We start from the raw sequence: 14,076 nt of genomic DNA on the forward strand, positions 1-14,076 counted from the left end.
GGCATCCTCGGCGGCTGCCGGTACTCACCGCCGGGCCGGGCCGGGCCGGGCCGAGCAGCTCCCGCGGGGCTGCGGGCTCAGAAGCTCCGCACGGCCGCGCCCGCCCCTCGCCATCACCGCCCACCCGCCCCGTACGCTGATGGCGAGGGGCGGGCGGCGGGCGCGGCCGTGCTCGGGCTCCCCCCTCCCGGAACGAGCATCATCCGTTTCTGATTAAAAAAAAAAAAGAAAACCCAAAAAGGATCCACCCCAAAACTTCTTCGCTGGCTGCTTTTGCTTCGCTGTTTGGAGGAAAGGGGAAAAAAAAGCTTAAAAACAGCCAAAAAAAAAATACATCTAGAAAATTATTTTCCATGTTATGCACTCAGATCCAAGGAAAAATATAACTTTGCTGGATCAACACTCATCACTTTTAAGCAAAACCACTGGGTTTTGTGCTGTTTGGGTGTAAGCAGGGTTTTCCCTGCCCAGCCAATGTGGGTGCTCCCGGCGCTGGAATCATTCAGGCCTGGACTGTGTCCCCCTGATTCCACTTCCCGTGGGAAAAAGATGGTTAAAGAAGGAAAACAAGCAGACTCCAAATGCACGGCCCAGACGTGAAAGGCTGGCCGGTGTCACACCGACCCATCACCCACTCACCCCGAAGAGCTGCCGTGTGCTCCCTTCGAGGCTGGTACCACCAGGGGCTGTCCCCAGAGTGCCATTAGCAACCTTACCCAGCCCTTGGTGGACACATCTTCAGGTGTCCAGGATATCTATAGAGATATTTTTGATGTGGAGATATGATAATAAGGCTGAAAGCCTCTCTCTGAGGCTGCTGATTAAATAAACCGTCTGTATTTGATCAGAGCTCTTTGCTACGGGCTCTGCTCATGCTTTTAGAAGATGACAGGCAAATAAGCAAGTCCCAAATTCCCCTGTCCAGCTGGAATACTTTCTTCTCCTTCAGTCTGAGCTGTGGAAGGCATAGGAGCTTTAAGGCACCAAGTTTTTAGCCTGCACAAGGCGCTCCCTCTGCCAGCCCCAGGAGTGGAGCAGTGGGCACAGGACAGGCCCAGGGGTCACCAGGGCTCCTGCTCAGCACAGGCAGCACCCAACTAAGCTGAGCCTAATGTTCAGGAGCAACCCTGTTCTTTCTGCGTAAAGAACTGCGTGGCCAGAAACCATCACAGAAAAGGACAAGGTTGTGCCTGAAAGAGGAATCCAGTGGGAGAAGTGGGGTCTGTGGAAGACCTGCTCTCCTACCTCCTTGCCTGAGGCTTAAAATGTCAATTTGAGGGGAAAAGGGAGAGGCAGACAGTATTTCACAAATGCCAATCTGCCTGTTTTCTCCCAGATCAGTTTTTCCTGTGTTTTCTCTCCTGCCAGCATGATGCCCCCAAGTCACAGCAGGTTCAGGGCTACCTGGAACTGGTTTTAGCAGAGAGAAAACAGTGGCTGCGTTTCCAGCTCTTCGGAGCTGCCGCCATCGTGTGCAGGAGCCCGGCCCAGCCTGGCTCCAGCTGCTCCCCAGCACAAAATCCGGGCTCCCTCCCGCCCTCCAGCAGCGTGTTTATTTACAGCACAGTGTTTCTTTCTAAAGATCCGGTCTCAGGGGGCAAAATGCCTTCTGTGTATGAAACCAGTACTGACTAGCTCAGACATTGTCTTCCAGAGACTGAAACAATAGGGGTGTGCAGAGAGTCCTGATGCATTTCCATTTTTGGACCATGATAAATCCGAAACCTAATAGTAACAGCTCTAAAAATGGCCCGCAGTAATTAGGTGGTTGGGAATTGGTTTGTTTTTTGGCCATCACACACAATCCCTAATGGCCTCACGTCTTCCTGCATTCCAGAAGATACATTTAACCCCTCAAAATTGGACAAAGCCCACAAGTTCCCCTCAGAAACTTTCAGAAACGAGCACCAGCTGGAGCATGCACATCGCAAGCACAATGGAAATGGGAAGCACGCCTCAGAAGTCCTTGGCATTACATGGAAGAAATGAACCACAGACCCATCGTGTTGTTGTGTTCCATGTACAACTCGGTCCAAACCTCTAATTTTTAAAAAATGCAACCCATGCACATAAAATACAGCACAGAGCCCGTTTTCATCCAAAACCGCTGGGTTACAGACAACTGCTCCCCGTTTTTGGGGTTTTGCTGACACCTGGTGTTCTGGAAAAGATGCTGTGTATTCCTGCAAGTTCCCTTCCCTGGCTCCTGTTGGGAAGGCCACTCTCTCAGGTCAGACTGGAGTCCTGAATTTGGGGGAGACCCTGAGAAATGCAGGTGTGCAGTTAGATTTCAGAGTCCCTCTTTCAACATCTCAAGACAAGAGCAGTGCTGCAAGAGTGTTTGCACGATGTGTTACATCACTGCAAACCTCATGGCACAGATGGGCTTCAGGAATCTGGGGGACTGCAGAGGGGGAACCTCAGGCCTCATTTACCATAGAACAGTCTGGATGGGAGGAGAGCTTGAAAGTCATCTTGTTCCAACCCCCTGCCATGGGTAGAGACACCTTCCCCTGGACCAGGCTGCTCCAAGCTCCATCCAAACTGGCCTTGAACACTTCCAGGGATGGGGCAGCCACAGCTGCTCTGGGCAACCTCACAGGGAAGAATTTCTTCCTCATATCAGTCCACCACATTTGGTGAAGCTTTTTGTAAGTGGCAGTGTTTAGATCTGAGGTACTTGCTTACTCCATTGAATTATAGCCTGATGAGGAATTTCACTACCTCCTTTGTTTTTGTTTTTAAATACTTTTCAGAGTAGTCTCTGCAAAATGTGTCCCACTTTTACACCACCACGTCATTATGCCACAAAGCATGATGCTGATCTTTAAATAGGGACAGTGGCTCCCCCAGGAATAACCAGCACCACCTGCTCACAACCAGCTGCCCAAAGATTTGCTGGACCAGCATTTCTTTCTCATTCCAGATGCCTGCCCTGCCCAAATCAGATCAGTTACATCTCCCCAGGCAAACACTGCTGCAGACAAAATTCCATAAATAAATCCACCACAAGATTTAAATATTTACAGCACAAACATGAAAAGAAAACACTAAAACACCAGGTAACAGAAGAGAACAGTGTGGCTGCACTCCTATGACACAAGCCAGAATTCCATAGGTCCAAAGGCAGTTGTCATCTGTCTCCTCTAAGGAGCAAAACTGGTGTTTGGGATCTTCCCCCTGCAGCTCCCACAGGTCCAACATCCATTGCCCAGTGACACACAGGCTCTGGGGTTCAGGGGATAGTAGAGACTTGAAGGAGCTTTCATGTGGACAACATTTCCAACTAATTGGCCCCTCACTTCTCCTGAAAGAGGTTAGTGCAACCAGTCCAAAATCCCACAAAGCTCTACAAAACCCCACAAGAAAACAGTCCTTATAGCACATTCCTGTCACATAGAGCAGTTGGTTTGCTTACAAGCTGTTTTACAACCTCAGTTCTTTAATGTTTCTCATTGAAATTTATGGTAATACCAACATTTCCTTTTTATCACAATATAAACATTGATCATTTTTGGGCAATGACTTGAAATTTCAGATGTCCTGAAGTTTATTTTTTCCACAAAACAGAGGCAATTCTGTGTGAAAAGGAGGCTGATATGAAGAAAACAAAACCAAATACTAATTTTTTGCTTATCCTTTTTTTTCTTCTCCCAAGAAAAGCTGTGGCTGCCCCATCCTTGGAAGTGTTCAAGGTCACCTGGCTTTGAGAAACCTGGTCTAGTGTAAGGTGTCCCTGCCTATGGCAGGGGTGTTGGACCTAGGTCTTTAAGATCCCTTCCAACTCAATCTGTGATTCTATGTTTTCCCTAAAAATCATAGAGGAATCTCACACAGTTACAGATGATTTTCAAGCAGCCTGTTGGAGTTCATCTGTAACAACGTCAACAATTTACAATTTTGTAAATAATTTTACATTCTTTCCTGGAGGATGTGTATTCTTTTACTGCAACATCCTGCAGGTGTTGTAATCTTGATTAAGGATAATTAAATACTTTGCTGGCTTTCTGAATGCCTGAGAAGGTGCATCTCATCCTAGAATAATGCAATCATAGGAGGGTTAAGGTTGGAAAAGACCTCTAAGATCACTGAGCCAAACCCTTAACCCAGCATCAACACGTTCATCTCTAAACCATGTCTCCAAGTGCCACATCCACACGTTTTCTGAACACTTCCAGGGAGGGTGACTCCAAAATCTCACAGCTCTGAGAAAACCTTATATCTGCTTTTTTGTGACTGTATGTGAGAACTTAATTATGGTGTTTATTCTTTCTGTCACTCACTGCCCCTCTCTCAAAATAAAAAGTATTGAATTTCTAATCTGAAATTGAAGCTAGGATGGAGGTGATGGTGAATGTTTCATTGTAGGGCAATACATAAATAAATAATGTCTAGTACATAAGCATTCTTATTACTATTTGCTAATAACTTTCTGGAAAGTTATTCTCTTGAAGATAGTTTCAGTGTTTTTACACCAAGAATACCACACTGCCTGCTTAGCAGCAGTTACTTACAGTATTTTTCTCTTCTTCAGCATAAAAGATCACAAAAAACAAAACAAACAAACAAAAAACCCAACAGAAACAAACTAAACAAAAACCCAAGCCAAACAAAAACACCCCAGTGTCCACAACCGGTTCAGTGCAGCAAAGAAAAATCCAATATTTACAGCTTTCAGTTGTAGAGACTTGGAGTTCCTGGTTCTTCAGCGCAGTTTTGAGGGCAATACCAGACAGAGCAACTCCTAGTTAGGCCAAGGGTCTTCTTTTCTAGTTGAAGGAGAAACACAGTCTTGGGTCTTGGCTTGTCAAAGTCTCAGGAAGGCCCTTGGGCACTGGATTGCCCCACAGCCTGCAAGGACAGCAAATGTGTTACTGCAGGACCAAGCATGGTGCCCTAGTCTCTGGAAGATGTGGATCTCCGGAGAGAGTGGGACAGGGCAGGAATGTACATCAGAAGAGAAACCAGAAGGAATGAGAGAAAGAAAACGTTTAACAACAAATGCAACACTTCCTGATGGGGATATTACACAAATGGGTCTTCAGTTTTTGCCTCATTTAAAGCCAGCAAGCTTTTCAGTTCCTGTTTCCCCTGGACTTTCTGAGGAGGTGAAGCTGTCCTACAGAACCCTCAGCTTACTTGTCTTGTGTCTGCATTCCCTGCAGCTAACCCAGGCAGCAGGGGCATGGGTCACATCTGTCCCCAGACTTGTCACCCTGACCTCTCCTTGCTGAGCCAAGACCAAGCCATGGAACTCTGGGACACCTGCTCACCTTATGGACTGAATTTCTGGGCACGTGGCAAGTTCCTCCGCGAGCTTTGTGGCCCCACAGGCTCCTATGCGGTTTTTCTCCAGGCTGTTTCAAAAACCAAAAGAGAATTTTGAAATCCCAAACGAATCCAGAGTGGAAAACAGCTGAATTGTCCCATGTTGTAATCAACTTAAGCAAAATAAGTGTTAATTCAAGTGTATCAGCCAGGCAAGGCTGGCCCTTGGTGCATGGAGCTTAAACTGCAGAAGCCTGCCTGTTGTTCCTAAAGTACATCCCCTTTTTGGAAGTCCCGTGCTTCAAGGCTCAATGACAGAAAAATGAGCCTTCCCAGGGTGTTTCTCAGGGCTGTACTCACTCTAACACCTTTAGCTTTTCCATCTTGGGCAGAGCAATGGCCAACTCTCGGGCTCCTTCATCTCCAAGGGCATTCCAAGACAGTCTAGGGCAGACAAGAAATCCCAGTTGTGAGTCTGGACGAAAGCTGGTGCCACTACTGTGACATTACCCTTTGTGGATTAGCCTTTGTGCAAGAGCTAATCACCCTCTTATCATGACAGGTGAACATTCCCCTGGATTACAAGCTTAATTTTGAGGATTTTTCTCCATTTCATCACATATTTCCATGTATGATAAGACACCAAGGAATGTCTGTGGACTGTGGTTATGTCAGAGTCCTGCAAGCCCAGGGAATGAGACGTGAAAGCTGGAAATGACTGCTGAGCACACAGCTTTACCCCGTGAAACTTTTTAGCAGTGTATTTCATCAATTAGTAAATTACTGGTACATTTACCACCGAAATGTACTTGGTGGAAAGTATTATAAAATACTTTTAACAAGAATTCAGCAGGGTGAGAAGTGGCCTGCATTTCCAGACAGGAGCAGACATTAAAATGACAGTGACCTGTGTGTGCTGAAGCGCCTCCCCACCCATCCCCACACTCACATTATCTCCTCCATGGAAGGGCACTGCCGGAAGCCGAGAGAGAGTGATTTTGAAGCAGCATCAGTGATTCCACAGAATTTCAAGCTGAAGCAGCAGGGAGAGAGTAAACAGAGGGCATGGTGTGCTGGTGTCAGAGCTGTGGGGAGCACAGCACCACGTCCTGCGGTGCTCTGCCCCCGACGCCCCGGCACTCACTCGATCTTCCGGAGGTGTCTGAAGCACGGCAGCCCCTTGGACAGGGCACGGATACTCTGTTCCCCAAGGCCATTTTCTGCTATGCTGCAAGAGGGATGGAAAAGCTTTGAGTGGTGCAGAAAAAGCAGGTACAGTCAGAGAAAAGCCACCATGAAAACATAATCATGTGAACTAGCAAGTTAATAACAACTACCCAGACTAAGTGAGGACTCTGTAGACAGTGGGGATGAGCCAGATTGGTAAATAGCAAATTTAATTCAATTCACTGCTTGGTACAATGGGAGTGACAGCCCTGCTGTAACTCACAACCTCAGTCCTTGCAGCAGGGAATTGCTTGCAGACAGAAATATGGGGTTATTCCTGTGTCAAAGAAGGACAGATCTGCAGCACATCATGTGTTGCATGTGAAACTGCAAATAAAAAGTTATACTGGAGTTAATGACTGGTGTGACTTGAGAGGAAATGACAGTAAGGGAGAAAGGGAAGAAGACCTTCCAACACCTTAAGGGACTACAAGGGAGCTGGAGAGAGCCTTTGGACAAGGGCATGGAGAGACAGGACAACGGGAAAGAGCTTCAAGCTGAGGGAAGGATTAAATTGGGTATTAGGAAGCAGAAATTCTTCCCTGTGAGGGTGGTGAGGCCCTGGCACAGGTTTCCCAGAGAAGCTGTAGATATCCCATCCCTGGAATTGTCCAAGGCCAGGCTGCACGGGGCTTGGACAGTAGAAAACGTCCCTGCCCATGGCAGGGGGAGTGGAGCAAGGTGATCATCAAAGGTCCCTTCCAACCCAAAGCAGCCTGTGATGTGTTTGGCACCATCCCAAGTGCACCTGCCATGACCTACCTTATCTCTTCCAGCAGCCCACACACCACCAGGGCTCTGGCCAGCTCCAGCCCTCCTGCCTGCCCGATGTTATTGTTCTGGAAGCTAACCAAGGAAACATAAGCAGTGGATGATTATTTTGGAATAAAGTTGTAACAGAAACTCATATTTAACCTGCCAAGAACCTAACCAGAGATGGTGTCCTACCACTGGGCTTCCTTTTCTAAGTTATCTTTTGATGACATCTTAGACACAGGCTGCAAGAGATGCCTCTAGGCTAACTGAACCCAGTGAGCACTTCTAGCTCACCAATTTCTTGCTTTGTTACTATAAAACAGTACAAGAAAGCCCTACATGTTAGAATCCTGGAAAGACTCACACAAAAGTTTTAAAAATACGGTAACACTGAGTTCAGGGAAAATAAATGACTCAGAGGTGCCTGCACAAAAAAGTGAGGGTCCATAAAAGATGCTCATCCTTATGCTTACATTCCACCAGAAGCATCAGAAACCACCACACTCCAAATCAATTTTAGGCTTATTTTACTGTATACTCTCTTCCTGGCAGATCTCTATAGCTGATGCTGCAAGAGATTAAGCAAGAAGAGTTTATGTGACTCTTACAGCACAGTAATTGTGGAGGGTTTCTCAATCCTGGGACACTGAAAGTACTCTCTAAACAACCAGTGCCCATGCCTTTTCCCATTCCTTCTTTCAACAATCCCCCTACTCCCCAGGATATCCAGCATTCCTCGGGCAGAGGCTGACACTTACTGCAGGATCTTCAGGTTGGTCATGTGAGGCAGACCAAGGGCAAGTGTCACTGCTGTCCTGTCTCCAAAACCATTCCTTGATAGTCTAGAAGAAGCAGAAGTGAAATGTTACTGGCAGTGAAGTCCAGAGCCTCATTCCTCACCTGTGTGTCACCCCCACAGGGATGTGTGACCCCCATTCCTCACCCCCATGTGCCTGGGACTGTGCTGAAAGGACCTATGTGCCTGATTCAAAGGACTCTGAGGGTGGGAGGAAGAAACAATGAGGTTTTGAAATCCTGCAGCAGAAGTTAAACAGGAAAGTAAAACTGAGCAGCACTTCCCAGAAGCACACTTGTCTCCCTTCCTGACTGGGTAACCTGAGCTGGAATTGAACTGAAATTGCACTTTTTCATATGTGCCCATAGTACACACACCCTAATCTGAAGGTTACAAGGACAGTTCCAGTAGTTTAACCATAACTTTTCCTTATTTGTTAATTTTTAAATTTTATTTATTTAATATGGCAGGGCACATACATTGTTTAAACTGGTCTGGAGTAGAACATCAATAGATCTGACTGTGTAAAGTCTTTGTCTGTCCACTTCCCTCCACTTTTGCAGCCAGACAGATTAATGGTGATATCTTGGGCAACACAGGCACTGAACAGCTCCTGACACTGCCTATAAACCTGCAGATTCAGCTCCTGAATCCATTATCCACTAATGCAGACTGCACAGTTCTTGGAAATCTTCAAGACAATCCAGCAACCAATCCCCAAACCTTCCACACCCAGCACCAGACATTTCTATGGTGTGTAGCAGAGTTTTTACCCTGCTCTTACATGAATCAAATGGTCCTTGATTCTTGGCTTTATCAGAGCCATATCAGATTTCTATGCCTTGATTTTTGCCCAGCTTCCCAAAAGGATATTTGAAATTACACACTTACAGTAACTCCTTGATGTGCTTGCAATGGGCAAGACCTTCCACCAGCTTTTCCCCTCCAGCAGGACTGGGACAGTTCCCCGAAAGGCTAAAACAAGCATGAGACTCTCAGTAACTAAATGAGAACCAGAATGTACCAGCTTAAGATATTTCACTGTTTGCCTGCTGTGATGGGAGACTCGGGCCCCTAGGAAATGGTCTGGGGATTTTTAGGTTCTTTTGTCAACTGCTGAGTAACTCCTGGCCCTGCAGGCACTGTGGGGAAGGAGCAGTTTTCACTCTCACAGACAGAACTGGGAACTTCTTTTTCTGCTCCAAGTCATTGCCAGGTTTTTAATTTCAATAAGTTACAAGGCCTACCCCAAGAGCTGAGCCTAACAAAGAGCCTGGCTGCTCTAATTTCTGTTCCCTGGGAGAAGGAACAGTTTGAATCCGTGTCTCAGCCCTGCCCAGGGATTCCCACTAGGCTTCCCCACCAACCATGGCCATGACCAAAACAGCTGAAATAAAACAGAGGGACTCACTCGATTTTCTTCAGGTTTTGCATTTCCAGCAGGACAGCAGCAAGATTTATCAAGCCTGGATCTCCAATCTCGTTGTGGCTTAAACTTTAAAGAAGAGATGGAAGGCTGTGTTGTAAAGGAAAACAGCAGGCAAAGTGCAAGATCTTATTTAATGTGTCCCATTTGCTGGGTGACACCTCAGGCCTTGCCAGCAGAATCAAAGAGCTGTTTATCTCAACTATCTCACAGAAAATTAATAGGTGTTAATGAGGAATTTAAAAAATTTCAAGGAACAATTAAAATCACAGGAATCTGTTGACAGGTAGGAAATTATTTCAGCCAGAATACCAAGACAGGATGAAGACAGGTGTTTATTATTTTACAAATTGCTACAGCAGAGAATGGACAGCATCTGGCAAGAGAGGGAGAAAGCAGAGAAAGCCTGGGGTTGGCTCCAGTACAGATCTTTTCAGGCAAATGCTGGGCCTGAGGCTTTCCCAGAACAGAAGGGAATCCTAGTCCTATTCCGGATCCTAGGGAAGATTTAAATTCTGTTTAAACCATTTTCTACATGACTGCAGCAGAGTGGGGTAAGAGCAAAGTTTCCTTTTCTGACCATTAAGTTCTGATTTCCTCTAGTCCAAGGTACCTCGTACACGAGCATTTTGCAACCTCCCTTCTTTTGTTACAATACTGTGTTTAAGCACATCTGGTTCTCTCCAAATGCTGGCACTAGTGGTCACCTCTCTGCAAGAAAGGAGAAACTTACTTGATTTCCTCCACACTGTGCATTTTCCTCAAGGCTTCTGCCAGTCTGGAGCAGCCATCGTTACCAATACTGTTGTGGTTCAAGCTGGAAACAACATCCCCAGGAAAATGGACATTCAGCTCCTGCTGCTCAGCATCCCAGGCTGGGCCAGAGGCCAGCTGCAGTCACGTACTTACATCAGCCTTTTCAGGGATGGCATCTCACACAGGCCCAGCACAAGCCCAGGGATGGCAGCCCTGCTGAGTTTCATGTAGCCCAGGCTGAAGGATGAAATAACAAAGGTACAATTAACTCCCCAGGGACAGTCGTGTGAGCACTCAGCACAGAGGGGAGCAGAACAGGAGTGGGAGAGATGAGGAAGTGTATTCTAGTCCCTGTGAGTAATTTCAGTTTTGTTCTTTAATGCAATTCTAATGGACCCATCTGGATTCTGATAAAATACCAACAGAATACCAAACCTCTGGAGCAAGAGCCCAGCCCCTCATGGAGCAAGGTGCCACTGTGACCACAAGGCAACAAGATCCATGCAAAAAAAAACCACTGCCAAAACATTTGATTCTCCACTGGAATTCTCTGCCACAGACTACTGATCCCTGTCTCTCTCACTCACTGTTCATTGCAAATATAAAATAATTATTGCTTCTTTCCCATCAGAAGCCATCAGGAAAAGTACATCCGTCCACAGTAGATGCAGAAGAGAGGCTGCAGTTTAACTAAAGCTTCTAGAAAGACCTGGCAGCCTCTGGTCAGCCTGGTAACAACACACTCACTTGAGTTCTTCAATGGCCTGGCAATTCTGCAAGCCTGAGATCAAATAATCAATTCCAGCTGGTGCAACACGGCTAGAGGTCAGCCTGCAAAACAGCAAGGATCAAATGAGGAGATTAGGTCTCAGCACACTGAGACAAAGTTTACTCCACTGACAGGCAAACTGCCCCATCCCAAATCCCAGACAGCACAGACATCAGGGACCAGGAAGTTTGGAGAGATTTCCACACCCCGAGTGTGCAGGACTAAGAGGACTGGCCTGAGGCAGAGGATTGAACAAATAATAAATATGTGGGAAAGGTCACAGCTGGACACACACACACACCCAAGGTCACACATACCCAAACGTCTTCAGCTCTGGAAGAGGCAGCAAAATCCTGACTAGCATTTCTGCTTCCTCCTCGTGGAGTTCCATGTGAGACCATCTGCAAGGAGGGAACGACAGGTCTGGGCTTTGTCCAGTGGTGGCAAAAGCTCTGTGCCAAGCCCACAGCTAAGACACAGCAGTGCTGGGACCTTGAAGGAGTGACACAGCACTGATACTTGGCAAGGTCCCATGGGATCTCCCAGCCATGGTGAGTGAGTATAGCTTATCTGGGCACTGGGAGATTGAGGTGATTTCAAAGGATACCCCAGGAAGACACCAGGTCTATGGGTCTTTCCTATTTTCCATTCAAACACTCCAAGAAGGGGATCCAAAGCCAGGGACTGGGACCTTGCACTGGCCTCTCTCTTGCTCTGCTGTGTGATCAGAGTGCTGCACTCACCAGGACAAGCTGCTCCCCTCCCTAAAAATCCTTTACAACACCTGGTAACTCACCTCAGCTGCTGAAGCTGAGCACACTTTTCACAAAGCCTTTGGCAGAAGGAGTGCTTCATTTCTGGCTTGTACCGACTCAGTCTGCAGGACACAAACACACAACACAACTGTCAGTGAGGATCAGCAGAGCCCAGTGCAGCATCTGGTGCCCCCCAGGGACGCAATTAGGGACAGATCAGGGCTTTCAAGAGCCCACCTGGGGCTTTCCTGCCATGTCCCATTTATGTCACAGTGCATGCAGAGGAACACAGCCCATCCCCACTGCCCAGGACAAGAGCTGCCTCTTCCTTCAGCTGCACAAAAGCAAAAGGACACTGATGCTGCTCTCTCTGCACAAGCCAGCATGTCTTAAGAGTCTTCAAAGTGCTCCTGATTCCTGTTTGCTCCCAGGAAGGTAGATGGATTTTTTTGCCTTGTTTAGGTCCAGTATGGGCCTGAAGGAGAGCAGCCCAAAGGACCATGCACATGCTTAAGGTTTCTTCCACATGTGTGGCACAGAGGCACTCTGAGACTGAACCTATGGAGCCTTAGACACTCTGAAGATATTTTTCATCCCCCCTGAAATTCAAAGCAAGCAGAAAATAATGATAAATGGTTGCTTTCTCACCTGCTAACGACTGATTCTGTCTTCTCCAGGCAATGTGGGAATCTTATGACTAATTGGAAGAGGGTTTTATCTTTACATATCCTGAAAAGTTAAGAGATTAGAGAACAGCATGAACCTGTGAACTCCTGAAGGAATAAAATACTATTTTCCATAGGAAAAATCAGGAGGGCTGAATGGGACAAGGTGATGGTGGCACATGAAAGCTATTCACCCATCTCTGAAGAGATTTGTAATGTTTAAACTAGCTCCAAAACCAGCCTAAACTTGGCACCCTTTCTCCCAAGGACAACCAGGAAACGGTCTCCTTCCCATTAAACCTTCTGAGTTCTGCGACCACAAACCTTCTAAGCACTTCTACCCACCAGCCATTTGGGTTAAAATTGGTTCAAGTGGGCAAATAGATCACAAATGCACTGGAGACAGTAAATAAACAATTTCATTTCCTTAAGAGTATCAGGCTAAAAGAAAATATCTGGAAGACACCAGAACCTGAGGTGCCACTCACGTGATCTCAGTGATGCTTCCAGAGGCCTGGACAGCCAGTTCGAGAAGGTTCACGACTCTCTCTCTGCACACCCATGGCTCTTCTATGCTGCAAAGCAGAACACAGGCAGCTCTGCTTCATTCACACACTTGGATCCATCTCTGCCTCTGCCAGCTGAGTGTTCCACGCTCAAACACGTGGAAAGGCTGCTTGGCTTAGCAGAGCAATGTCTGCATGGGAGACAGGGCAGCCTGGGAGCAGGCAGAAGTAGCCCAGCTTCCCTGCAGAGGAGGGGAGAATTTGCCACCCAGGCAAAGTGCAGGATGCTGTGGCAGTAGGAATGTGTCCACCAGAATTATCACCCTTCTTTGTGAGGCTGGCAGCTTATGGCCAGAGCTGTACACCAGGCTCAGTGGGGATCAAGGAGATCAATCAAAACACCAGTAACAGAGTCAGCCATGGGAATTTCTCAGGCCAGTGCTCCCTGCCTTCAGAAGAAGCAGCACAGTTCACCTTGGTTGTTTTTTTTTTTTTTTGAAAGGAGATCTTAGAAGATCAGACCAGTCTCAGACCAGTATCTAAAAAAGCACAATGACACAGTACCTGATTTTCAGCAGCCCCAGATCTTTCCTCAGGGAATGCAGAAGTCTTTCTGCAGCTTGGACTGTCATGTTGTTATTTGAGGACCTAGAACCAAAGCTCACTGTAATGAACAGCTCACAAATGAACCCCCACAAACGGGTCCAAGAGCCATTAACTCACGTGTACTCTGTCAGACCAGTGCACTTTTCCAGGAGCAAGAACAACTTTTCCAAGTGCTCTGGCTGAAAGTGGCACTCTGCCAGTCTGAAAAGATAGGAGAGAGAACAGCCTTAGTTTGTCACAAACAGTTCAGGCTTTCTGAGCTGGAAATGTCAGGCAGCACAGCCTAACTCCACAGAGAAAGAAGGATGGCACAAAAACCTTAAATACCTTTAAGAGTTTCCAAAAAAAAAATAAAATTGCTCTGGCAACACTTCAAAAGCATCTGTTGAGATATTCTGGTAGAACATGCCTGTATGCTATAATGGCACTGCTTTTTGTAGGACCCTGTCCTGTGACTGTAGGAACACCTACAGGTGCCCAGGTGAGGAACAGACAGTGGGGAAGCAAAGAGAGAAAGGGATGTGGGATTCTCTGTGATGTGAGAAA

General features: G+C 46.8%; 2 protein-coding genes across 3 annotated transcripts in view; both read right to left on the bottom strand.

The window, feature by feature from the left end:
• Positions 1-155, bottom strand: part of CPNE2 (copine 2) — a 43,890-nt gene extending 43,735 nt beyond the window's left edge. For both annotated transcript variants that reach the window (XM_068203035.1, XM_068203032.1), the window contains exon 1: positions 29-155. The gene's annotated coding sequence lies outside the window, so the exon portion shown is untranslated. The remainder of the gene's footprint in view (positions 1-28) is intronic.
• A 3,767-nt stretch (positions 156-3,922) lies between these two features.
• NLRC5 (NLR family CARD domain containing 5) overlaps positions 3,923-14,076 on the bottom strand; it is a 33,432-nt gene continuing 23,278 nt past the window's right edge. Inside the window, 18 exon segments of the mRNA XM_068202736.1 lie at positions 3,923-4,851; positions 5,274-5,357; positions 5,629-5,712; positions 6,218-6,301; positions 6,413-6,496; positions 7,258-7,341; positions 8,010-8,093; positions 8,939-9,022; positions 9,459-9,542; positions 10,207-10,290; positions 10,383-10,466; positions 10,977-11,060; positions 11,316-11,399; positions 11,795-11,875; positions 12,402-12,482; positions 12,907-12,993; positions 13,489-13,572; positions 13,648-13,731. Of these exon segments, the coding sequence (XP_068058837.1) occupies positions 4,770-4,851; positions 5,274-5,357; positions 5,629-5,712; positions 6,218-6,301; positions 6,413-6,496; positions 7,258-7,341; positions 8,010-8,093; positions 8,939-9,022; positions 9,459-9,542; positions 10,207-10,290; positions 10,383-10,466; positions 10,977-11,060; positions 11,316-11,399; positions 11,795-11,875; positions 12,402-12,482; positions 12,907-12,993; positions 13,489-13,572; positions 13,648-13,731 (1,507 nt within the window). The 3' untranslated portion in view covers positions 3,923-4,769.

The sequence above is a fragment of the Anomalospiza imberbis genome, chromosome 12 (assembly GCF_031753505.1).
Source record: "Anomalospiza imberbis isolate Cuckoo-Finch-1a 21T00152 chromosome 12, ASM3175350v1, whole genome shotgun sequence".
Taxonomy (NCBI): domain Eukaryota; kingdom Metazoa; phylum Chordata; class Aves; order Passeriformes; family Viduidae; genus Anomalospiza; species Anomalospiza imberbis.